This window comes from Myxocyprinus asiaticus, chromosome 48 (assembly GCF_019703515.2).
Source record: "Myxocyprinus asiaticus isolate MX2 ecotype Aquarium Trade chromosome 48, UBuf_Myxa_2, whole genome shotgun sequence".
NCBI classification, from domain to species: Eukaryota; Metazoa; Chordata; class Actinopteri; order Cypriniformes; family Catostomidae; genus Myxocyprinus; species Myxocyprinus asiaticus.
Genome location: NC_059391.1, coordinates 16,506,775 through 16,534,234, shown reverse-complemented (window position 1 = coordinate 16,534,234; position 27,460 = coordinate 16,506,775). Strand labels below are relative to the sequence as shown.

Genomic DNA, 27,460 nt, shown 5'->3' with positions numbered 1-27,460 from the left:
CGCATTCCTTCTGTAATATTCCATGAATATTATACTGGCTTGGAAAAATTACTACCTTTCCGTACAGGTGTGCCTCAATGATTTATGTGTGGCTGTGAGTGTGACGCATTTGTGTGACACGAGAGGCCGCGTGCATGATTTTACCAAACTGTTTCAGAACAAAAATACGTTAAAGTCTGCATGAAACAAAAGTTGTGACCGACTTCCGTATTGTGACGTATTTCCGAGTGAAACAGCTTATCGAACAAGAAGAAAATGTAGAGTGGGGATTTGAGTTTATCCATTGGTTGTTGGTTGGATTGTGAAAATATGGACATTGCATAGCGGAACGGAGGCAGATCTGAATGCGAGTCTGCAGTGGACACACACACCCCTACCACCATGCTGCTCGATTCAGAGCCGGTTATCAGTAAAATTGAGCAGTGATCTCAACACATCAAACTGACATCATAAACACACAAGCACATCGCCGTCTTTGCTTACGAAGAGCCTGTAGCCATTGAAAAACCATATTTTAACGTTTTGAATCACAATACACTAAATATAAGGGGAAAAAACACGTATTTGTGCTGTGCATCCCAAGATAACAGCATTCAAAAATATAAATTAACTCCAGAGGCATTCGAAGCATTGTATTCATTAGTGATCACCCCAGCAATTCAGGCGTGAAACGTCTCGAACACAACCGCAAATTCGCCGTTATTCCTCCTCATTCGAAATGTAAATTCAAGCCAGCTGACCCGTAACCAAGGAAGTTTGGGTTAAGGAACGAAAGCAGATGAAAATACACCTCGCCATCTTCACCAACATGCGACTGACGCTTCGTTCGACTCTATGCAAGGTTTAGGTTTTTATAAGAAAGGGGCAGGGTTTAAGCGGACTAAAGGATTGGAGAAGTTCTGCATATGTCACCAGAGAGAAGTCTGTCGTTTCACCGGAAGTCCGAATTTTTTATTTTTTATTTTATTTTCCTCCCCTTTTCTCCCCAGTGTTGTAATGCCCAATTCCCACTACTTACTAGGTCCTCGTGGTGGCATGGTTACTCACCTCAATCCGGGTGCATGGCGGAGGACAAGTCTCAGTTGCCTCCGGTTCTGAGACAGTCAATCCGCGCATCTTATCACGTGGCTCGATGTGCATGACACCGCGGAGACTCACAGCATGTGGAGGCTCATGCTACTCTCCGCGATCCACGCACAACTTACCACACGCCCCATTGAGAGCGAGAACCACTAAATCGTGACCACGAGGAGGTTACCCCATGTGATTCTACCCTCCCTAGCAACTGGGCCAATTTGGTTGCTTAGGAGACCTGGCTGGAGTCACTCAGCACATCCTGGATTGGTAGTCAGCATCAATACTCGCTGAGCTACCCAGGCCCCCCCAAAAGTCCAAGTTTTGACATTTTGATTAAATACAACGTGGTCAAAAAAATTTATGCATGGATGAATCGGTCACAATAAGATCAATAACATGCATTTAGAAAATAGATATGGTGAATTTTCATTTCATGCCGACTTTAAATGTTAAGTGCATAACTAAATGTATAATTAATTAAACAGTAAACAGTTCAGCCGCCAAGTAATAGTTTAGTAGGGTACATAGGGGCTAAAGGACCCCGGTGTAAAAGGCTCCTTTGATGAATTTATTATATCATATTTATACTTTTTTTTTTTTTTTTTTTTTTGGAATGTCTCATTATACATTATTATTTTAATGTAAAGCCTAATTTTTTAGTTTTATGCAACTTTCTTTATTTCAGTATAGGCTTTAAGTATTTATATTCGTTCACAAATGCGCACAATTGTTGAATGATTTTGTTGAAAGTTTTGCATAATTTTATTTCACCACACTCTTCTTGGACGAACAGATGTGACGTGCAGCCACTGACAATCTAGTTGACTTCAACTACACTGACAGTCTCTCGATGGACCTCATTTCCCATAATTCCACGATTCGTTTTGCTGTCATTTCTGTGCGCGCCACAGTTGTGACCTCGTGATATAAACATTTGCGCACACAGCACATCGCGGTTGTATTTAGCGTTGTTTACTAATGCGTATTGATTTATTCTAGCCTTTGCGCACAAGGGTTTAGCTTAAGTAATGTTTACTTGTGCATTAACACACCGGTTATGTCACGGTGTTTGGATGGGGTCACTTCAAAGATATTCCAGACACCTCACCAGGGCTTCGATCTGTCAGGCTTTCCGAGCATTTTCAGATGCTCCTCCTGCTACGATGGACTTAAATAAGCCTACAAAGCAATGGGATTTATTAGTTAGTCCTTTCACCAAGGTCAGATGTCATTTAGGCTGTAATATATCTATAGAATCACTGGATCCGCATGCCTTCCCTGAAGCGGATCGGGCATTTATTACTTTACAAACGACAGATACGAATCAAGCTCTTAATCTGGACAGATTTCATGTTCACTATGATGACCAAAGCAATGAACTGAAGATTTTGGCCGATGATATTGATAGCGATGTATCTGTTGAGCTGACAGCACCTATTAAATGTGGTAAGGAAGGATCAAGACTTTCATTCATGCCTGTAAAGTGAACAATTCATGAGAAAAGACTTTACCAGATGAAGGTGCTAGATTTTTTTTGACTGGATTTATTTTTAAATACAGTTATGTGCATAAATGTGCATCCTTTCAGTCCCTGTCCATCCCTCCAGATCTCCACATCAAGACTACAGACAAAGGCAGTGTGAAGATCCAGAACTTGGAGAGTGACCTCTGCCACGTGCACACAGAGAAAGGACACTGTGTTCTGAAGTCTGTGAAGGTACTAATACATGTACACTACCTGATGAGAGAGATAGGCCAAATGCATATTTCTATTATCACCTGTGGTCCATATTTCATATATGCCTAAACATAGCTTTGGGCGTTTACTAAACGGCAGTTTTGAGCCCTTGAAGGGCACTGCGGGAAGGGAAATTCGTTCCAAAAAGAAGTACGGTTTTTTCATGAAGAGCTCTTTTACAAGACTTAGTTAAGGGTACATTCATATGGTAATTTAATGCTCCCTTTAGTGTGCCCACATCAAGAGATCTGTCCTTCAAAGGGAGTAGGCCATAGGAATGCTCACTTTCAATTGGAATTCGCCTTTTATGAGTTTTAAGGATCTGATTGATATCATGTTTATTTCTTGTGATTTTGTATAGTGTCATGAGGTTCAGGTTCATTCCACTGGCGGAAATGTTACAGGACTTCGGACTATACATGGGAATGTAGATATCAGCACATCTGCGGACAGTGTAAAGAGTTTATTATCTATGTAATTTACAAAACATTGTGATATTGTGATGATCGTATGATTTAAAACATTTTTTTCTTTTGTTCTCCAGAATGTCGACATTAAGAAAATTCAGGGAACCACCATGAATCTGTCCACAGAATATGGGCATCTGAAAGTAAAGGCCATTTATGCTGAATCCACCACTGTGTCCACTTCCTCTGGGAACATCCAGATTGGCCATGTACATGGTGAGAGAAAGGGACAATAATGGCTCATCTTAAATATTTTAGAAAGTTACCACATAAAAGTAGTCTGCTGCAAAAGACGTATGTAAAACCAGCTTATGTTGACACTTTACATGCAGTTTCTGTTGTTTTGTCCCTTCTGTTTTACAGGGGAAGCCTTTGTACGGAGTGAAACAGGAAACATTATTATTGGTAAATGACCAGTTGGACTTCAGGGCATACTCACATTAGGCCCGGTTGCCTTGTACCGTGCCCAAGCACAATTGTCCCCACTCCCCCGCTGGCCTGCACTCACATTGCACTTAATGTTCCAGGCCTGAGCACGCTTATGTCATTACGATGCAACTTTTTGTTTTGAAGAAAACAGGAAGAAAAGCGCTCTCACAGAGCACAGTGGAGTCCATCATTCTAACATTACTTACTTTGTGGCTTATTTGGAGTCGTTTGGGGCATGGTGACACACGGCCCTCTCACATGCCTAATTGTCGACAGCATCATACCGCTGAAATTTATCCTTTCTGACAGATGAGCAGCCAGATTTACCTTTAGATACAGAACCCGCAGTTTTTCCAGCTTGTCACGACATTGCTCAATGGTTCTTTGGTATCCACGAGCACGAAGATAGTCGCAAATTTTACCAAATATCTCGGAGTTCTTGTGTGTTGTATCCAGTTTTTCCTGTATACTCTTGTCAGCCCAAATTTCCAGAAAACACTTCACCTCTGCTGTAGACCAAAATGATCCTTTTGCCAGCATGTTTGTTAAATGGAACAGTCGCATCATTGACGTCATGTTTCCAGTTTCGTGCTTGGCCACAGTTAGCGATCACACAAGATGCGTACCGTGCCTGAGCCAACTGAACTGTGCCCGTGCCCACCTCTTCAAGCGGGCCAAGGCACGGTTCAGCGTACTGTGCCCAGGCACGGTACGGTGCGATCACACTAGTCAAACGAACTGGACTTTGGGGGTCAAACGTGCTCGGGCACAGTACAGATCGCCTAGTGTGAGTACACCCAAGTTTTTAAATAAAAGTAGGATTAGGAATTGTGTAAAATACCTCTGTTTCATAGACAGCTCAAGTGGAGCCCTGAAAGTTTTTACTGAAGCTGGAAATATTGATGCCTATGTAGGTCAAGATGGGACAGCAGAACTTCATACTCGACAAGGTTCTGTTTATCATCTATCTACAGTATCTATCACAAAGAACAATTGTGATGCTGCATTTAGAACATTTGGATTACACTAATGTTGAACTCCAAATCTCTTCATTTGTGGTCATTGTGTAGGAACTGTAAATGTGCGTGTGCCTTCCACTATGAAAACGGCGGTGCAGTTGTGTGGATCCTCTGTGAACATTAGCTCAGAGATTGCATGTCAAGAGAAAGAACGTACTTCATCTGACGGGAAGACAACAGTCACTGGTGAGTAAAACGCATTTAACTGGTTACTGTCTGCACTTGACTACTTGCCCAATGAAGGAATTTGGTCAAATTAAGGGTCTAGTTTTTACCCTGGAACATGAAATTTGAAGATGAAAATTGTATCTATGACTGTTCTTTAAACCACATTAAGATACTAATCTGACACGCACTATTTTAAGTGTATTGATTGATTGTTTTGAACATGCAGCTCATTTGAATGGTTGCACATATGAAGAACGGTGGATCAAAGCCACTGCTGAAAATGGTACGGTCAGTCTGAGAGCCCAGAGCTGGTTTGAGACCCTAAGACTTGGAGCAGAGAGCTAATTCCAGCTAGAGAACTGATAGCTCCTCACTGCCAACTATTGCCCTCTAGTGGAGATTCACTATCATACTGGAGAAGGATATAACTGAAGGTCGAGCTCCAAAAAAAGGGCTGGAGCTCCAAACTGCCAACAAAGATATACAGAGCCCAACCTAACCCTAACCATGTGTGGAAGTGTCACCCCCTTCTGGAGTTACCCTGCCCTCTTTTGGAGATTCTGCCCCTATTTGGAGATCTCCGGCCTACTTGGGAGAATTACATGACACTTCACACTTTACAAAATTAAAGTTGGTGAATGCATCTTGTATAAAATCAGTTGGTTTATCTGTGGTGGAAACAAAGAATAAAACTTGAAAATGACTTGGCAAAACAAGGGAGTTGAATGGTTTAATACACACCAGTTATGTATACCCAAGTAATAACCACATAATAAATACTATTAAAGTTTCAGGCAATGAGGCATAATAAAATGTATTTAAAAAGACATTCTTGTAGTCTGACTGTTAATTTTCAATATTTTGTTACCTAAAGATGTGCGATAATGCAACATGCCTTTGAGAAAAGGTTTCTCATCAAAATTAATAAATTATAATATCTAAAAGATTTTCAGTATCACATTTTAGAGCTTTCGACAGTGCAGTAAGTCTTGATTAATCTTGTTGGTGGCGTCTTCATCCTCTCCGTCGTTCTCCTGTTGGCCCCAAGGAGCTTTAAAATATGGTTGGCCCAGAATCCCGTTGAGTCGTAGTAATTAATCCAGATTGTCGTTACTGTGTCTCCAGTGTTGGACGCGGCACTGCAACTTCAGAGCGGCCTGTCTGATATGAGAAAGAGGAACAAATGATCTTCAATAATAAACCTCTTGATTAACTAGAAGATGCACAGAGAAACTAAGTCCATCTGTGCAGCAATATGCACTATATATATTTTTTTGTTTGTACTACTTTCATGCTAAATCAGGAATTAGCAGTAAGTAGAATGGAAAGGATGGCAGAAACTCCAAGAAGCTTTACTTGGAGATGTTCTTGCAGTAGAGCATGCGGATGGAACGCAGCTGTGGACAGCTGCACAGTAGAAATGAAGGGGTGCAGTCAGTCAAGAGAAAACAGCCACTCACGTCCAGCTCTTTCAGGAAGTGGCCAACCCTTGTTAGATACTTCACCGATGTATCTGTCATCTGGTGTAGCATAGGATAGTGAGTAACGGATGTACAGTTAGACAGTGATTATTTACAAATAAACCTTAAGGGTGATCAGAACCCTGACACAAAGCAGAGAAGTCTTGTATCACCCTGAAAGGTTTATGTTGCTATAATGACTGACTGACTGTCCATTATGATGCTTATTACACAGCTACTTAAAGAAATAAATGGACATAAAATAATTTCAACACAAATTGATACATAAGAAAAAAGTGACTGTATATTTTATTATATGAGAAGGAATTAGACCACAGAGTAATATGAGAGATATGACACTACCACAGCAATGTAGGAAGTTGGTTGCCTGGGACAACAATCAATTATACCGCAGAATTCTGTATTTGACCAATCAGAATCAAGTATACCAGACAGCTGTACAACAGTAAATGATATTTATTATAACATTTGTTTTAGTAGGGCTGTTGATTTGACATGTTAATTTAGAATGATTAATTATATTAAAAATAACGTAAAAAAATGAAAATGATGCAATTAATTATGTCCTTGAACTGTAATATGAAATATTCCTACCATCGGAGCAACTCAAGTTTAAAGTGCAACCTGTTTTCAGAAGGGGGCAGTAAGCGAAACTCCAGCTGTATTCACAACGCGCATGTTTACAGAGTACAGACAACAAACCACACTCAGGCTTGCTTGACACTAGCAACAGCACAGCATGAGGACGCGTTGTTGCGTTCAAACTTAGCTGGACAGAGCGCAGCTCAGAATGCAGAAATCTCGAGACGTGTTTTTTATAAGTTTCAAACTACGTTTAACTTGACACAGCGACCTACAAACAGTGTTTATGATGAGACACTCCAAAAGCATCCACCTGACACGTGTACACTGACGCGTCCTTAGACAAGCCCTTATAATAAATCTACCTCAAACAGATTGATGAATTCATTTGCAATATGCATTGCTGTGGACTGTAGGCCAATGATAGGCTTATGTTAAATAATATGGAAATAAACAATATATTGCCTTTTGAAGCCACTTTTTGTATTTTAATGCATTTTATAATTGCATTTTAAATTTTTTAATTATATTTATAATATTTTTATAATTATTGAAATATAATTATTTAATCATTATTGAACATCAATCATTATCTTTATTGTTTTTGGGGTGGTTCAAAAGAAAAGTCAAAAAACCAAAAAAAAGCACAAGTAAATAAAAATGTCAAAAATGAGTGTTAGACTTGCTTTAGGGCATCCAGCTATTCTGACTGTGGCAATGGTTCTGCAGAAGAAGGAAAGGACTTTGATTGCCCGATCAGACAGACACACACAGTGACACACATCCAAAAGCTCCAAATGATGAGATTGTCTGCAGAACATCTGCACAGAGACCAAAATGTCACACGAACATTTCCAAAACCAAAGATCTCAGACATCATGCCATATACGTTTTTATTGAAATGAGAACGGTGAAAAAGCACATCAAACCTTTATTCCATGATCTGTTATGGAAACACATTCAGATGCAGTCAGTCTTCTAAGATTCTGGTTGGCACCCAGGGCTGCTAGTCCCTGAGAAAGAGACTTTTTTTTTAATGCGATAAAATATCAACTAAAGCTGTTAAAGAAACAGAATTAAATATAGGGCATTAGCGAGGTATGTACCTGGTCCTGGATTTTGCATCCAGTGATGTCCAGAGAGACGAGAGAAGCACAGGTGCCCAGACTCTCAAACCCGTTATCAGAGAGATTCTCACAGAAACACACTCTCAAGTGGGTCAGACTGGTACATCTGGAAATGAATTTAACATTTCAATAAATAATAATAATAATAATAGTCTGAACAACATATAGTCTGAAACCAGTAGTGAAAATACCTCTATCTTGCATTTCTCTAATTTTATTTTAATTACAAATTATGTAATATCAGCATAAAAAATTTGAGTGAAAAGTTACATTAAAAATTCAGATTGATCGATGTAATGAGCTCCCCTGATCTAGATGACCTAGCAGTAGCCCTAGAACATGGGCTAAATGTGGAAAATAAATATCGAGATCGTTTTATCGCCCAGTATTTGGTAAGTCACCTTTTGCTTTAATGAGAGCATGCACTCAAGTTGGCATTGAGTCTACATGTTTGTGCACAACCTGATGATCCATACTACGTCACAACCTTTCTTGGTTTTTCAAAAGTGTAAGTAAAAGGAAATAAAGGATTATTACTTAAGAGCTATTCTCTTGAGGGACAGGTCAGTCACTCTGGGGCAATATGAAAGATCAAGCTCTCGTAGTTCAATGGCACTTGATCCATCTGTAATGTAGCGGATTCCTATATCAGACACCCTAGATCAGGCACAAAAGCACCATACATAAATGCAACGCAAACATTTCAGATAGCTTCAAGTTAAACATCAGGTTTATTTGATATGCATGTTAAGGATGTAACTAAATAGACATCCTTTTATTTTAAACTTTCTTAAAACTCTAAGACATTGATAAACCCCTTGATCAGCCAATAATCCTTATAATCTTATAGTGGTTCTGGCCCTGCGTTCGTACATTTTTCTATAACTTCTCATTGGAATAAAATTCAAAAAGAACTTGCAATGACTTCTCTTACTTTATACAGCCTGATATGTCTAGGTTGCACAGCTTTGACAGACTTCCTAAAGACTTCATGCTGACGTCAGTCATGCAAGAGCAGTCAGACGCGCGAACTTCATTGAGTTTCAGAGAGCTTCGGCACAAGGCCGCCCAGCTGCTGTCTGTCATTCGGTTATTACCTGAAACCATAAAGCACTCACTCAATGCATAACACAATTTTTCATATTTAGGGTAAAGCTTACTGTATGTTACTGAATGCAAACCTTGTACTTGGAACTTGGTGAGGGTGGTCACCTCTGCAATAGCTTTGAAAGCCACATCAGATATATATGGCGAGTCCAATAGGGAAATCACAGTCAGCATATGACATTTAGGTGCTAATGCCTTGCAAAAAAAAAAAAACATTAATCTGTAGTTAACAATGAAAATCAGTTATGTTGACAGTGTGCCAACCAAACTTCTGATAGATGTAATGTTGCAATATTTAGTGCACATACTGTACCATAGTACCTGCACACAGGCATCAGTTAGGGTGGGCAGGTCATCTAACACAATCTGTTGAAGTGAACTGCAAGCCTCAGCAACATATGCAAATCCTTGCACAGATATCTATAGTATAGAAATAGAAAATGATATACTCATATTTAAAACATTTACACTTCGCTTAATCAGTTCTTCGAGATATATTTAATTGAGTTCCATGGTACTACCGTGTTTTTTTGGACATGGTACAATGGAAATACCCTGGTTGTTTGGACCCTGTGCATGCCAGCATTTAACTAACCTGAGAACAGCCCGAGAGGTCTAAATGACAAATTCTGTGGCAGCCCTTTCCTGTGGTCAGATACTGCAGACCTTTATCAGAGAAGTCCATGCAGTATGCAATACTCAGAAACCGCAGTGTCAGGCAGCACCTTCATGTTCAGACAAAATGGGTGTACAGTATGAAGTATATTTTTGTAAGAAACACATAAGAATCAGTGAAAGTTTATTTAAAAATGAAAAGAATACAAATGCTGGCTTTGTACCTTGAAAGGACTCTCATGGTGTCATTGGTAATATGGGTGTAGGCCAAATTAAGATGAATGATAGAGTGGCAGAACTCTAAAATCCCCCTCATAATTTCATCCTGAGTGTTTTCAAACAAAGCATCATTAAAATGATCATTACAGGTAGCAGAACTTATTTGTACTCCACTTACATTCACATTTGGACATTCACTGAGATTGAGTTCTTGTAGATTTTTGCATTGACCTTTGAAAAAACATATGCAAGATGAGTGTCAGTCACGTCCTTCTTACAATCTATCAATCAATCATCAATTAATCAATCAAAATTAAATTGCAAATGTATGCCATTTGAACTCAGATTAACCCTTTCATGCATACCTCGGGTCTTTAATGACCCGAGACCTCATTCCACCCACTGTACCTCATCCATTTTTTTGGAGATATACTAAAGATACACCTCTGTAGTATTCCTCAACCTTTCTCTTCTGAATAGTTTAACAAAAAAAAAAACAAAAAAAAAACGCTAAATATCAAAATTCGTATTTTTTTTTTTTTTTTGTGTGTGTAACTGCTTAATTACCAAAAGTGTATAGGGTCATTAAAGACCTGAGATATGTAATAGTGTCAGTTTATCTTTAAATTCATAAATCATATTTGTATTATTATTTCACATCTATATAATTTTGCTATCACAGTATATACATTTCTTTGTTTATTACAAGAAAAATTTGTACTATATACTGTACATACAAATTACTACTATATCATGATGATTTTCTGTGCAACAATGGTAAATTGTTAGTATCTCATATGCATGTACACATATATGTGCTAACAGGGTTGGGAGGGTTACTTTTGAAATGTGTTCCACTACAGATTACAGAATACATGCTGTAAAATGTAATTTGTAACGTATTCCGTTAGATTACTCAAGGTCAGTAACGTATTCTAAATACTTTGGATTACTTCTTCAGCACTGGTAGATTTTTTCACTTGTTTTGACTATAAAAACTCTGCCAGTACAGTAAGACAAAATACACATGTTAAAAATACATTCTCTGAAAAATATCCTATGCAGTGTTGTTTCTAAAACAAGATCAATCTAATTGATCAGATTTTTACATATTTTTACAGGAAAACAATACAAAAATTATTATCAAGAATATGATTTTTGCCCTAATATCAAAGGTCTTACTAGAAAAATAGAAATTATGATCCAATGTGAATTTTCTTGATAAAAAAATATGATCGTGCCCGGTAACGTGCATGTAAAATGGCTAGAAATAGCATTTTAGCTTAGCGTAAAGCTGACAATTTACACAAGGTTTATTTCTATTTCTTCTGCTCCAAACTTACTTTAAACTTACTTCTCTGTCTACTCGTATGAATGTAACACATCATAAGAAAGTGTTTCACCGCTGTTCAAATGCACTTTGGATCGCATCATTTATATGTATAAATGTTTTCCATTTGAAACGACTAAATATTAAATGAAACAAATGACAATAAAATGCAAAGTAATCTCTTCAGTAATCAAAATAATGTTTGAATGTAACTGTATTCTAAATACCAATGATTTAAACTGTAACTGTAGTGGAATACAGTTACTTGTATTTTAAATACGTAATCCCGTTATATGTATTCCGTTACTCCCCAACCCTGCATGCTAACTGTTACTCAAGGTGGTGCTGTTGTTCTATTTGATGAAGAAGCAACATTAAAGTAAACTATAGCAAGTGTAACACATGAACAGTATGATATGACTACTGTCATCTCTGTGTACTACTGAAATTACTGTATGTAAGTTGTGTATCTATTTAGACTCAAAAAGTGTCTGACAAAATGAATACTGTATATGTAGCTTATGTGTTATGTGTAGCTCATTATGTGTTTGACAGCCAGCTGCGTCCCATGAAATTTCAGTTTGGAAGTAATGAATCCTGTTCTAGATTTGTTGTATCATCTCTTTGATATAGGAAAAATAAAACATCAAAATATATCACAATATATTCGATTCTATTATTTTCTATTTGCCTTGAAAATGTTTTGAAAATTTTACACCATCTGGGCATTTTGTAGATCCATTTGTGATAGATATACTGTATGTGCGAAGTCGCTAAAGACCCGAGGTATTTAATAATGTTTGGCGATACATCTAAGCAACCAAATTGGCCCGGTTGCTAGGCAGGGTAGAGTCACACGGAGTAACCTCCTCGTGATCGCTATAATGTGGTTCACTCTCGGTGGGGCCTGTGGTGAGTTGTGCGTGGATGCCGCGGTGGATGGCGTGAAGCCTCCACACGTGCTATATCTCCGTGGTAACGCGCTCAACAAGCCACGTGATAAGATGTGTTGGGTTGATGGGTTGATGGTCTCAGACGCGGAGGCTGCTGGGATTTGTCCTCCGCCACCCGGATTGAGGCGAGTCACTACGCCACCACGAGGACTTAGAGCACATTGGAAATTGGGCATTCCAAATTGGGAGAAAAAGGGGGGAAAATCCCCCCCCAAAAAATAATAATAATGTTTGGCGAAACACCCATGCATTTAATTGTTAAATGCATCTTTTTTTTGGGGGGGGGGGGGGGGGGTTTCTCCCCTTTTCTCCCCAATTTTGCACGCCCAATTCCCAATGTGCGCTAAGTCCTCGTGGTGGTGTAGTGACTCGCCTCAATCCGGGTGGCGGAGGATGAATCTCAGTTGCCTCCATGTCTGAGACTGTCAATACATGCATCTTATCACGTGGTTTGTTGAGCGTGTTACCACGGAGACCTAGCGCATGTGTAGGCTCTCGCTATTCTCCGCGGCATCAACGCACAACTCACCACGTGCCCCACCGAGAGCGAGAACCACATTATAGCGACCACGAGGAGGTTAACCCAATGTGACTCTACCCACCCTAGCAACCGGGCCAATTGGTTGATTAGGAAGCCTGACTGGAGTCACTCGGCACGCCCTGGATTCAAATTTGCGACTCCAGGTGTGGTAGTCAGTGTCTTTATTTGCTGAGGCCCCCTGTTAAATGCATCTTAAACTTTTTTGATTACATGGTAAATGTATGCAATATGAAGTCTGATCAGAGAAAATTTACTTATGCATCTCAAACTTGACCCTTCCACCATGGTGCAAGTGCACAAGTTAATCGATGTCACAAAGACACGATGTGCCTGTAGTATTCTTCCCACAGTCTTATCTGTGATCCAGCTGCTCTCAGGGGAGAGATTGATCTGTGATAGGAAACACAGCATCTTAAATGTTATACTGGCTTATCAGCAGCATCAAAGCTAAATTCTAAGAGTGTTTAAGAGAGCTGCATTGACCTTTGTCCAGAGTGAGCTGATCTGAGTGATTGCTTTCCACGAACGACACACCTGAGCACATTTCAGGAGGTCACCCACACCTAAACTTTGGAAGATCTGTGCCAAACAACTGTTTATTATAATCACAGCCCTCAGAAATGCTGCTGTTATCAATATTTGCACTATTTGCTTTTTAATTTAAAAGAAAATGACTTAGCAAGCACCACTAATTACATTGTTGACAATGATTGAATGGTAACATCCAAGGAGTTAAGCGATACCTTAAGAGATAGCTTGCTAGGCAGCAGTGATAGTCTGTCCTGTCCATGGCCCTGTGGTATGTCTGAGTTCTGATTTTCTTGCATATGTCTATCTAGCTTCTATATAGGCAAACATACACACAAACATAACCTTAATGCTTAAAAAAAACAAAAAAAACAAAAGCCTTATAAATATCATATATCTGTACTGTGATTGACTGATTTTAACACATTTTATTTGAAAAATACCCTAAAGTACGCCCTTGTTCGTTTAGTGTCCCGCACAATGTGACGCCAAGCTGTGATGGTGTTTCTGCACTGGACAGAATCCTGAACTCTCTGCAGTTTCCTCACAGCATCTGGTCAAAATAGATTATGCTTTAATGTGTTACAAATTTAACAGACAGCAAGTTCAGTAAAGCCTCTAAATATTCCTACTTTGAATTAAATGCAACCCCATATATATGGGGACCTACACAATATTAGGCAGGTGGTTTTAATGTTGTGGCTGATCGGTGTGTATACAAAACAGCGGCAAATATATATATATATATATATACACACACGCCAATCAGCCACAACATTAAAACCACCTGCCTAATATTGTGTAAGTCCCTGATGCCCAGCTGCCCAGATGTGCTAGTTTGAGGATTTCTGTAACTGCTGATATCCTGGAATTTTCACACACAACAGTCTCTGGAATTTACTTTGGTGCCAAAAACATCCAGTGAGCGGCAGTTCTGCAGATGGAAATGCCTTGTTGATGAAAGAGGTCAACAGAGAATGGCCAGACTGGTTCGAACTGACAAAGTCTATGGTAACTCAGATAACCACTCTGTACAACTGTGGTGAGAAGAATAGCATCTCAGAATGCTATTCTGGGATGTGGGTTGGCGCTGTTTTGTCGGCACGAGGGGGACCTACACAATATTAGGCAGGTGGTTTTAATGTTGTGGCTGATCGGTGTATATATATACAGTTTTGAGTACCATTCTGCCCCTGCTTGCGAATCCGAACCCACACAGTCCACTTGATGAAAGCCAATCTCATCCCTCTCTGTGTGTGATACAGCTCAGCCTCTTCCATTCTCTCTAAGAGCCTGGCAGTCCTCGTTTTCTTCTTCAAAATATAACTCTTCCAATCCCTTTAACAGGAGTACAGTCAGACATTAATGTAGCTGACATTCAGGCCCAGAGTTTCAGGATCCAAAGCTACAGACTTAATTTTTGTGACTTTTTTGAAGATATAGCATCCAATTATTTTGACACTCACATGAAATACTTTTTGGTCAGGTTTTTTCGATAACAGGAGTATGCTTTCTCCAACATATGTGAGAGACACTGTGAGAGAGGGAAAACACATAAATGAGAAATTAATGGATTCACTCAGAATAAAGAATATAAACAGAATGGTTTACCAGGCAATCTTCTAGATGTCCAAAAATATCACACACAAGACCTCCTGCCAATGATGAGACTTGTTTGTCTTTGTCAATGAATGTGTGCCTGTAAAAATCAGAATCAATTTACATTTTATAGCAGAGATATTTTGTTTTATGTTATTGTTTAATGTTACTGATCAGGTCAGTATATTATGTATATTGAAACGCATTCTGCAACTGCCACTCCAGAACTGCTAAAATACTTTCATAATGTGCATTATGTGTATTATTTGGATTTTATGCGAATAGTATCCTGTGCATAGTAAGTACAGCTGAAGTCAGAACTTTACATACACCTTAGCCAAATACATTTAAACTCAGTTTTTCACTATTCCTGACATTTAATTGTAGAAAACATTCTCTGTCTTAGGTCAGTTAGGATCACTACTTTATTTTAAGAATGTGAAACGTCAGAATAATAGTAGAGAGATTGATTTATTCCAGCTTTTATATACAGTATTTCATCACATTCCCAGTGGGTCAGAAGTTTACAAATACTTTGTTAGTATTTGGTAGGACTGCCTTCAAATTGTTTAACTTGGGTCAAACCTTTTGGGTAGCCTTCCACAAGCTTCTCACAATAAGTTGCTGGAATTTTGGCCCATTCCTCCAGACAGAACTAGTGTAACTGAGTCAGGTTTGTAGGCCTCCTTGCTTGCACACGCTTTTTCAGTTCTGCCCACAAATTTTCTATTGGACTGAGGTCAGTGCTTTGTGATGGCCACTCCAATACCTTGACTTTGTTATCCTTAAGCCATTTTGCCACAACTTTGGAGGTATGCTTGGGGTCATTGTCCATTTGGAAGACCCATTTGTGACCGAGCTTTAACTTCCTGGCTGATGTCTTGAGATGTTGCTTCAATATATCCACATAATTTTCCTTCCTCATGATGCCATCTATTTTGCAAAGTGCACCAGTCCCTCCTGCAGCAAAGCACCCCCACAACAATGATGCTGCCACTCCCATGCTTGCAAGCCTCCCCTTTTTTGTCTCCAAACATAACAATGGTCATTATGGCAAAACAGTTCAATTTTTGTTTCATCAGACCAGAGGACATTTCTCCAAAATGTCAGATCTTTGTCCCCAAGTGCACTTGCAAACTGTAGTCTGGCTTTCTTATGGCGGTTTTGGAGCAGTGGTTTCTTCCTTTCTGAGCAGCCTTTCAGCTTATGTCAATATAGGACTCATTTTACTGTGGATATAGATATGTGTCTACCTGTTTCCTCCAGCATCTTCACAAGGTCCTTTGCTGTTGTTCTGGGACTGAGTTGCACTTTTCGCACCAAACTACGTTCATCTCTAGAAGACAGAATGTGTCTCCTTCCTGATGGCTGTATGATCCCATGTTGTTTATACTTGCGTACTATTGTTTGTACAGATGAACGTGGTACCTTCAGGCATTTGGAAATTGCTCCCAAGGATGAACCCCACTTGTGGAGGTCCACCATTTTTATTTATTTTTTGTATTTTTTTTCTGAGGTCTTGGCTGATTTCTTTTGATTTTCCCATGATGTCAAGCAAAGAGGCACTGAGTTTGAAGGTAGGCCTTAAAATACATCCACAGGTACACCTCCAATTCAGTACACCTCCTATCAGAAGCTAATTGTCTAATAGTCTCAAGGTGTCATCATTTTCTGCAAATGTCCAAGCTGCTTAAAGGCACAGTTAACTTGGTGTATGTAAACTTCTGACCCACTGGAATTGTGATATAGTCAATTAAAAGTGAAACAATCTGTCTGTAAACAATTGTTGGAAAAATTACTCGTGTCATGCACAAAGTTGATGTTGCCAAAACTATATTTTGCTAATTTGAAATCTGTGGAGTGTTTAAAAAATGAGTTTTAATGGCTTCAACCTAAGTGTATGTAAACTGTATATTGTGTTATGACTGCAATGTTGGTGGACTGGTCAGTTCTTGTCCTTCGATGGATATGTGTAATGTAAGTTTTCAGTTCTAGATTTTTGCCTCACAGTGCAGTATTATAATATTATAATATAAAAACAGTGCTGGGCAGATTACTTGTAAATTGTAATCAGGTACTGATGACAAATTACATGACAAAAAATGCAATCAGTAATGTAATCTCATAGATTATATTTTGGGGTAATCTAATCCAATTACTTTTGGATAACCTTTAACTTAATTCTATTTTATTTTATGTCACATGCATTTGAGTAGGATAATCATTTTAACAGAAAGGCACAAAGAGAAAGAAAACATATTCCATTCATTACTACAAACAAAAAGAGCTCCTTAAGACATTTTTGAAAAGTGCATTAAACATTAAATCTAACAGCAATGACAGTGCATGACCAATTCAAAACAATGAGACATGAAGTTCATTTTAAGTGCATAAAACACTAGGGACATTACAAACAAAATCAACATAAAACAATCATAAAATAAACAAAAAAAGAGAATGATTAGGATGATCACTACATTTTTAACAATTTACTGCCATTGCCTTGGTAATTGCCTTGTAAATATGTAAACATGTAATCTACAAAAAAGTAACTGTAGTCCGATTACAAGTATTTTAAATTTTAATTTAATCCAATTAAAAGTACTTGATTTTTGTAATCTGGTTACATAATCCAGATTACATGTAATCCATTACTACCAAGCATTGTATACAATTATGATATAAGTATTATATTAATATATAAGTATTATATACTTGTAGTATTTTATAGATTCAAGCATTGCAAATGAATTGCAAAATTAGCTGCAAAAATAAAGAGCATCTTGTGGAACACATGCATCTGTTTCACACATGACTATAAAAGACTTTAATCAATTACAATAATGACAACTGTGCATGTACACAATTTTATTTTTCACTCCGTGCTAGTGCATTGTGGGATTTAAATTTATCCAAGTGGCTCAAGTTTTTGGACTATGTTCACCAAAATTCGTTCAGATCCATTTAATGATTTGTTCAGGGACCATTTCTGGTGATGCCAGAAGGTGGTGACAAATGAGTGTCTTGTGTGAAATGAGTTAGTCACTGAATCAACGATCAAAAGAAAATTTTAATCCTTCAGTGCAGCCGATAATTAACTTTCATTTGTGTGTTCCTCATCTCTAGATTATTAATTTAAATCAACATCAGTGCTGATAAAAAAAAAACATGGATGAATGAGCATTGTTGAAAGCAACTTTGTAGAAATGAACGGAGCCGCGTTGATTAGACTCTCTGACTGACAGCATATTACGTAAGGGTTGTTTCAGCTCATGAAACTCACCTGTGATTGGCTGGATGGTTGCTCAGTCAACCCAAAGTAATAAAACACAAAGAATACTATATACAAATCCAGCATTTGGACTCGGTATGGGTTTAGCTTGAAAAAGTGCGGAGGACCGAATCACCTTTTTAAAGAGTACCTTTTAACTACGCCCTTGGAGTATTTTAACATTTAAGGATTGGCCCAATTTTCTTACATTGTAAGTACCTCAATGTTACCCAGATTTTTTTTTCTTTTCTTTTCTTTAAAGAAAAGGAGAGACGAATTGAAATACATTTTTGTGGTAATCAACATTTTAACACAAATGATGTTGATTGATCTTAACTTGTATTGAACCCGGAATATTCCATTAAAATGTCTGTAAAGTCCTATAAAAATGGGTTTACATTAGAGAGAAACCATTTATATATGTTAAAAAATATATATACAAAGACTTAAATACCAGTAAATCTCAAAATCTTGATCCTCCAGAATTGCTCGAATCTTCTCCTCTATAAAGTGCAGAGGATCTTCAGGGCAAGAGATACATAACCCAGCAAGTAAAGCCTGTTTGAAAACCAAATAAATAAATAAGCAGAAAAATATATCTTCGTAGAAATCACCCTAAATTAATCTGATCTTTTTATTATAAGCACCTTTAATTAATTTCTGAAATGTCAGTTTGTTAACATAAACCTGAAAACATCACAGTTTTGTAACGTCATTACCAGATGATAAATAACTCATTTGTGTTCAGTTTCACGGCTGCCCAGTGTTGTCAAAAGACTTGACTAATTGATACTTTATATGCAATCACCTTGTAAATCTGAGGAAGTGAATGTTTAATCATGTAGTCTCTTAAGATTGGATCTGCATCTTGTAAAGAAGTCATCATAGCCGCGATGGGTTAATGATTTAAAGCCCTGCAGTCAGTCAATACAAAATCAATCTCTGACACGCTTGTAGTTTCTGTCAATAGTTACATTCATGTTGCTTGGTAACCTATATGGTTGGTCAGCAGAAATAATCCCAGGGATGCTAGATTGTTTAGTTTCATTTATATTGTAATTCCTTACTTTCAAATTCGAATTACAATTATGTATCCTGTATTCTGTATTAATTAAATTCAAATTAAATTTCTAATTCAAAATTCAGGAACTTTAAAACGCTTTCTAAAACTCAGTTCGCTCAACCCTGTATAACGTATAAGCTCTAGTGATTGGCAACCAGCTTCAACTCCGTGAAAGCTTTCGGTCGGCCACTGATGCAATCGACAGCGTCCGGTGGCATCGTGCTAGTAAAACAGTCAGTGACGAGGATGTTCAGAGTCAGAAAGCGTCGTTATTTATCCTGTTGGAGAAGTACTATGTTTTAACATTCATATATGAAATCTGCGCATATCGCAGAATGGGAGATGACAATGTCATAGCCCGGCTCGGCAGCATGAAGGCTCTGTTGGGGATTGTAGCAGGCGCTGGGGCTTCATATGGCATTTATAAACTAGTGTTTGGTCGTGTTGCAGATGGAGGAAACAGACGAAAGTCTAAAAGTGTGACTGTACAGCCTGGGAGTTTGATGGCCAAAGTGTCTGGATTTAAAGTGGTAGGCAAAACTGATCATCTGGATGCATCTGTGAATACTGAATCGAGTAAGTGACAGCCAAATGGAGAAGAATTTACTTAATGGCTTACCAAAGTAAATAATGGGGAAGTATAGGATGTTTGGAATCTGGACTGCCAACTCTGTACTTATCTTTGTAACATTTGTTATGTCATAATAAACGTAGGTAATATATAGTTAATTTAGCCTATATTTAATAATATATAGTATATATTGCATTGATTAAAAATTTAAGTCACCTTTATTTTGGTGTCCCAGGATTCTTATCAACCCAGAAGATAAATAGAGCTAGATGCCTCCTTTATACAAAACTTACTATGTTGTGTTGTCTTCTCATTAGGTGGCATTCATTCACAATCTGCTGCCAGCTTGGAGCCTCGACATCTCAGTATACTTCTCTCCCTGCTGCAGAGCAGCCCTGACCCTGAGGAGAGGAGGAAAGTTCTTGTAACGTTAGGAAATGCTGCTGCCTTCACAGTAAACCAGGTCATCTAATAATTGTTTGTATCATAAAGACAATCATTTAAATCAGTCATGGTGTTGAAGTGTCAAATGCTGTCAATTCACTATATGAACAATAATGTTACTCCTTTCCTCCTCATTAGGATCTTCTGCGAGAATTTGGAGGTCTTCACATTATAGCCAGCTTCCTTTCAGATCCTTCACCTGAGGTTAGGGTGCAGACTCTAAATGCACTGAACAATTTAAGCATGAACATCTGTAATCAAGAGCAGCTGAAGGTATTGCTTCATTCATGTGACCTTTTTTGCTTGTTCTCCCTTGTGCATGGGCATAGGCACAATATGAAAAGTGGATATGGCCCATTTTTGTTTGGTGCCCTATTGTTACAAGTATCTCTGTTGTTGTTTAGGTATATGTCCCTTCAGTGATGCAGTTGATTGAGATGTCGCCGGTGAACTCTGACCTTCAGCTGGCAGCACTGAGATTGCTTACTAACCTGTCAGTCACTGATAATCATCAGCATCTGATGAAGAGCTCCATCACCCTCCTCCTGTCGCTGCTCGTAGTGAGCAATGAAATCCTACAGGTAATTTTGAAGTCATATTTTGGATTATGTTTGTTAAAGGAATAGTTTGCCAAAAAATGAAAACTCGCATCATTTACTCACACTCATGCTATCCCAAATGTTTTTTCTTCTGCAGAATTCAAATGAAGATTTTTAGAAGAATATCTCCTTTCTGTAAGTCCATAAAGTGCAAGTGAATGGTGACCAGAACTTTGAAGCTCCAAAAAGCACAAAGGCAGAATAAAAGTAATCAATAATAAGCCAGTGGTTAAATACATGTTTTCAGTAGTGATATGATAGGTGTGGGTGAGAAACAGATCAATATTTAAGTACTTTTTTACTATAAATCTTCACTTTCACTTTCAAATTTTTGTTTTGTTTTTGGCAATATGCACAAAAGTAAAGATTTATAGTAAAAAAATAAAATAAAAAAAAAGACTTAAAAGGGATAGTTGACCCAAAAATGAAAATTCTCTCATCATTTACTCACCCTCATGCCATTCCAGATGTGTATGACTTTCTTTCTTCTGCAGAACACAAATTATGATTTTTGGAAGAATATCTCAGCTCTGTAGGTCCATACAATGCAAGTGAATGGTTGCCAAAATATTGATGCTCTGAAAAGCACATAATGGCATCATAAAAGTAATCCATATGACTCCAGTGGTTTGATCCATATCTTCAAAAGTGAAGATAGGTGTGGGTGAGAAACAGATAAATATTTAAGTATTAAATATTGATCTGCTTCTCACACACACACCTATCATATCATTTCTGAAGACATGTATTTAAACACTCATATGACATATGGATTGCTTTAATGCTGACTCGTGTGATTATTGGAGCTTAAAAAAAATTTACTTGCATTGTATGGACCAAAAGAGCTGAGATATTCTTCTAAAAATCTTTGTTTGTGTTCAACAGAAGAAAGAAAGTCATACACATCTGGGATGGCATGAGGGTGAGATACTGATGAGAGAATTTTCATTTTTGGGTGAACTATCCCTTTAAATATTGATCTATTTGTCACCCACACCAATAATATCCCTTCAGAAGACATGGATTGAACCACTGGACTCTTATGGATTATTTTATGCTGCCTTTATGTGCTTTTTGGAGCTTCAAATTTCAGGCCACCATTCACTTGCAGTGTGAGGACCTATAGAGCTGAGGTATTCTTTTAAAAAATCTTCATTTGTGTTCTGCAGAAGAAGGAATGTCCTATACATCTGGGATGGCATGAGAGTGAGTAAATTATGAGAAAAGTTTCATCTTTGGGTGAACTATCCCTTTAAACCGGTCTGTCTGAATCAAGAACCCAGTCATGAAAATGTCCTGTTCTCCAAAATCAAATGAAACAATTAAAAAGTTATCTTTTGCATATAGAAATATAATGCATATAGTTATTTTTTTGTTTTGTTTTTTTTTTTGAGCTTGTGACATTTTCATGACAGTCTTTACCCTCCAGTTCTCATTACAGCAGTGCAAAAAAAAGATGGTCAGTTTGATATTCTCATTACTGCAAAGTTATATATTATTTAAATTGTAAAGTGTTTATACATCATAGCAGTACTCCCTTGGTACTGCCTTTCATTCTTACAGATTTTTGTTTTTGTTTTTTTGGGGGGGGATTTTTCCCCCAATTTGGAATGCCCAATTCCCAGTGCGCTTTTAAGTCCTCGTGGTCGCGTAGTGATTCGCCTCAATCCGGGTGGCGGAGGATGAATCCCAGTTTCCTCCACGTCTGAGACCATCAACCCGCACATCTTATCACGTGGCTTGTTGAGCGCGTTGCCACGGAGACATAGCACGTGTGGAGGCTTCACGCCATCCACCGCGGCATCCGCGCTCAACTCACCACACACCCCACCGAGAACGAACCACATTATAGCGACCACGAGGAGGTTACCCCATGTGACTCTACCCACCCTAGCAACCGGGCCAATTTGGTTGCTCAGGAGACCTAGCTGGAGTCATTCAGCACGCCCTGGGATTCAAACTAGCGAACTCCAGGGGTGATAGCCAGCGTCTTTTACCACTGAGCTACCCAGGCCCCCCATTCTTACAGATTTTTTATAATAAATAAAAATCCTGTAAACAAAACAACTGTGTTACAGTAATAAGAATAATTATTGAAAACTCTGGGAATAGTAAAAATTAAATGTCCAGACATGTGACCGTAATGAAAATTGGGGGTAAAATGTGCTCAAGTGTCCTGAAATGTTAATTTGCATTGATTTGGAGTTAAATATGACCATGACATTTTCATACAAATCGCCCAGATGTTTTAGAATGCTTGCACTGTTCATCTTTTTTTGCAGATCCAGGTCTTAAAGGTACTAGTAAATCTTTCCTCTAATCCAGATTTGATGGATGATATTGTACAAACCCAGGTGAGTAAACTTGTCTCTTTCAGAATTGGTATTTTCTTCTGTTTTTCTTTGATTTGTGTATGTAAGATCCATTGCATCTGGTTTCAGGAACTATTCTCTCTTAGTCATCATATCATTGTAATATGAGTATAAATAGATACAGTTTACTATAAATAATTGCCTTGGTTGCTAGGTGTCCTAGTTTGTGTCATTGCCTGCTGTTGATTCCATACATCTGTTTTTAAGATCACTTTTCATTATGATGACGACAAAGGTTTTACTACTTTTCCTTATAGTTTCAGTCATGTATGTGTAAAAAAACGATGTTTGAAGAGTCTTTAAAAAAATAAACATTCTATTGAAACCGTAATAGCAAGGGCTTGGGATGACATGAGGGTGAGTTTTTTTATTGTTGATTGTACTTTTCCTTTAAATTTGTGTTCACAGGCTCCAGCCTCTTTGATTTTGTTGTTTGATGGCTGCACAAGTACCGCCGTTCTTATACGCCTGTTATATTTTGTGGGCAACCTGCGGGCATGGAGGCCCTCTGCACAGGTAGCGGAAGCTCTGAGGAGGAAACAGGACTCTCTATACTGTGTTCTACTGGACAGCTCCTCTCAGCTTCACCGCAGGCTGCCCCTGTTGCTCTCCCACACAGATGAGGAGGTGAAGACGCAAGTGGCCAGGCTCCTTGCATAACCTCCAGGCTTCCCTTTGCCTTCACCTGCCAGGCACTGGATGTACCTTATAGATTTTTCACCCTCTATACTGGTTCTTCTGTGTATAGAAGGTGACACAAGCTTGTTTTCCTATCAAAATCCTAGCTTAATTTCCTTAGAGGAGGAGGGTGCTGCCTTCAGTTTGCATCTGTTATGGTCACCAGTACCCTCTAAAAATTGTTTTAAAAAAATAGACAGGAAATGTAAGTTGTAGTCTGTATTACAACTTACTCCCTCAGGCATTTTGAGCAATGTTTGTTGACATTTGTGAACCCCATAGATTCTCCCTCTCGGAAACCCTTTAAAACATCTCCACTGCCAAATGTTTACTTGCCAAGTGAATGAATATTACAAGCTTGCAGGTATTTTCTCTTGCCACACTAAGTGCTTTGGATATCCAAACTATTAGTGGAAAGGACTTGCATGTATTCGGAATAGTTTTGAATATGCCTTTTAAAACAAGTATTTCTTCAGTGCTGCACAATATAAGAGAAGTTTACCACTGAATGAGGAAATTCGTTCAGTTGACACTGATATTAAAGGAATAGTTCACCTAAAAATACATTCTCTTATCATTTATCCACCCTTATGCCATCCCAGATGTGTACGACTTTCTTATGCAGAACACAAAGATTTTTAGAAGAATATCGCAGCTCTGTTGGTCCATTTAATGCAAGTGAATGATGGCCAGAACTTTGAAGCTCCAAAAAGCTCATAGATGCAGCATAAAAGTAATCTGTAAGACTCCAGTGGTTTAATCTATGTCTTCTGAAATGATCCAGTCAGTTTTGGATGAGAACAGACAAAAATATATCTCCTTTATCACTATAACTCTTGACATCAGCAGTCTCCTTGGGAATCATGGTTTCAAGCTCGATTACAATTCCTAGCACTAACTAGCGCTCTGCACATGCATCAGATGCTAGAAAGTGTAATCAAGTTTGAAATCATGATCATGCCTAGAGACTGCAATGGCAAAATAATAGTTATAAGTAGTTATATTTTGGTCTGTTCTAATCCAAAATCCATTTGGTCGCTTCTGAAGACATGGATTAAACCACTGGAGTCAAATGGATTACTTTTATGATGCCTTTGTGTTATTCGGAGCTTCCAAGATTTGGTCAACAATTCACTTGCATTGTGTGGACATACAGAGCTGAAATATTCTTTTAAAATCTTCATTTGTGTTCTGCAGAAGAAAAAGTCACACACATCTGGGATGGCATGAGGGTGAGTAAATGATGAGAGAATTTTCATTTTTGGGTGAACTGTTTCTTTAATGGCCCAGGTAGCCTATTTTGATATAATCTATGCATGTTAATGAAATTGGTTCAGTGACTTTGTTTTCTGATTGATGTTGATGATTTGACATGTTTCATTTACATTGATTTTTTTAATACATATTGTTTCACATTGTAAGCAAGTACAAAGACAGTTGTTTCTTCACAGTGGAATCATTGCAGTTATACCATGGAAGTTTACAGCTCAGAACTGGCTGGGTGAAATGAGTGGCTCGATCTTTGAATTTCTAACTTATTTTGAAATGCTTTCTGTCCCCTAATTCAGATTTGTGAAAATTAAAATGTTAAAATAAATATCTAAGTTTTAAAAGTCTTGAGCGTAGACCTTTTTGTAAGTGTACCTCGTTTTCATTCCCGCCAAAAATTAATATGGTGCTACTCTGAATTTTTTTATTTATTTACAAATTAAACAATTTATAATATCAATATAGAAAGTATAAAGAAAAAAACAAAAAGACAATACAAATAGTTAGGGGTTTCAATACAAACAGCACTATGTTTAGGGTGACCATATTCTGGTTTTCCAAAAAGAGGACACCTTTTTTTGGGGTAGGGTGGAATAATAGGGTTCAAAACTTTTACTATAATACAATGAAAAAGACACTCTATTAGCATAACATAAATATATATAAATAAATAAAAATTTCCAACATTCTTTTGAATGTCCATGTACTAAAATAAAATATTTGATGCCATGAGTGTATCCTCATTTAGTATTACTATTCTTTTGAACGTGCCTTAGGCATGCTGCATGGAGGCATGAGGACTGCAGATGTGGCCAGGGCAATAAATTGCAATGTCCGTACGGTGAGATGCCTAAGACAGCGCTACAGCGAGACAGGAAGGACAGCTGATCGTCCACGCAGTGGCAGACCACGTGTAACAACACCTGCACAGGATCGGTACATCTGAATATCACACTTGCGGGACAGGTACAGGATGGCATCAACAACTGCTCGAGTTACACCAGGAACGCACAATCCCTTCATCAGCACTCAGACTGTCTGCAATAGGCTGAGAGAGGCTGGACTGAGGGCTTGTAGGCCTGTTGTAAGGCAGGTCCTTACCAGACATCACCGGCAACAACGTCGCCTATGGGCACAAACCCACCTTCGCTTGACCAGACAGAACTGGCAAAAAGTGCTCTTCACTGACTAGTCGTGGTTTTGTTTCACCAGGGGTGATGGTCGGACTCGCGTTTATTGTCGAAGGAATGAGCGTTACACCGAGGCCTGTACTCTGGAGCGGGATTGATTTGGAGGTGGAGGGTCCGTCATGGTCTGGGGCGGTGTGTCACAGCATCATCGGACTGAGCTTGTTGTCATTGCAGGCAATCTCAATGCTGTGAGTTACAGGGAAGACATCCTCCTCCCTCATGTGGTACCCTTCCTGCAGGCTCATCCTGATATGATCCTCCAGCATGACAATGCCACCAGCCATACTGCTCATTCTGTGCGTGATTTCCTGCCAGACAGGAATGTCAGTGTTCTGCCATGGCCAGCAAAGAGCCCGGATCTCAATCCCATTGAACATGTCTGGGACCTGTTGGATCGGAGGGTGAGGGTTAGGGCCATTCCCCCAGAAATGTCCGGGAACTTGCAAGTGCCTTGGTGGAAGAGTGGGGTAACATCTCACAGCAAGAACTGGAAAATCTGGTGCAGTCCATGAGGAGGAGATGCACTGCAGTACTTAATGCAGCTGGTGGCCACACCAGATACTGACTGTTACTTTTGCTGAGTTTAGTTCTGAAACCTCCTGAGACCTCATCAGTCCACACTTCCCCAATTACTGTTCACTATTTCCTGTCGGTGGTTTCATGTCTTTGGCTATATCTGAATTAATGTGAAAACACCTGTTGATGACACTGAAATTAATGTATAAAAAAATAAAAAATTATTTTATTTTAAATGGCTTAATTACAGCCGAGTGGTATCTCTCTGGCAGAGTTTTTGCAAGAATTTTCCTAATGGGATATCTTTGTTGTCTACATCATGAAATTAGGTGTTGAAAAATGACTATAAAACAGATAGTGCCGAAACTGAATCCTGATTAGCATAGCAGAGTTTGTATTAAAGGTGCACTCAGTAATTTTTTCCTCAATAAAACTTTCTACCCCTAAAGAAATTAATTGCAATTTTGAAGCATATGTATTTAATCATGACTACTCACATGAGATGAA

General features: G+C 38.5%; 3 protein-coding genes across 3 annotated transcripts; 2 read left to right on the top strand and 1 right to left on the bottom strand.

Moving 5' to 3' along the window:
* Positions 1–1,989: 1,989 nt before the first annotated feature.
* Positions 1,990–5,727, top strand: fam185a (family with sequence similarity 185 member A). Its single transcript, XM_051692544.1, has 8 exons — positions 1,990–2,523; positions 2,685–2,794; positions 3,177–3,269; positions 3,360–3,498; positions 3,646–3,687; positions 4,566–4,661; positions 4,782–4,916; positions 5,125–5,727. Exons 1-8 carry the CDS (start codon positions 2,106–2,108, stop codon positions 5,241–5,243), a joined length of 1,152 nt encoding a protein of 383 aa, XP_051548504.1. The 5' UTR covers positions 1,990–2,105; the 3' UTR covers positions 5,244–5,727.
* Positions 5,728–5,864: 137 nt separating this feature from the next.
* fbxl13 (F-box and leucine-rich repeat protein 13) lies at positions 5,865–19,134 on the bottom strand. The gene is given in 21 exon segments (XM_051692543.1): positions 5,865–6,059; positions 6,255–6,418; positions 7,648–7,782; positions 7,891–7,974; positions 8,068–8,194; positions 8,626–8,745; positions 9,023–9,185; positions 9,270–9,390; positions 9,517–9,615; positions 9,791–9,920; positions 10,035–10,135; positions 10,208–10,269; positions 13,036–13,243; positions 13,337–13,432; positions 13,597–13,695; positions 13,825–13,934; positions 14,565–14,719; positions 14,848–14,915; positions 14,993–15,080; positions 18,706–18,809; positions 19,060–19,134. Coding segments are annotated over 21 exon segments (2,376 nt in total). The 3' UTR covers positions 5,865–5,992.
* A 383-nt stretch (positions 19,135–19,517) lies between these two features.
* On the top strand, positions 19,518–27,167 carry armc10 (armadillo repeat containing 10). The gene is made up of 6 exons (XM_051692546.1): positions 19,518–19,890; positions 20,203–20,348; positions 20,468–20,602; positions 20,734–20,910; positions 23,211–23,282; positions 23,709–27,167. The coding sequence occupies exons 1-6, from the start codon at positions 19,650–19,652 to the stop codon at positions 23,958–23,960; spliced, it is 1,023 nt and encodes a 340-aa protein (XP_051548506.1). The 5' UTR covers positions 19,518–19,649; the 3' UTR covers positions 23,961–27,167.
* The last annotated feature ends 293 nt before the right edge of the window (positions 27,168–27,460 follow it).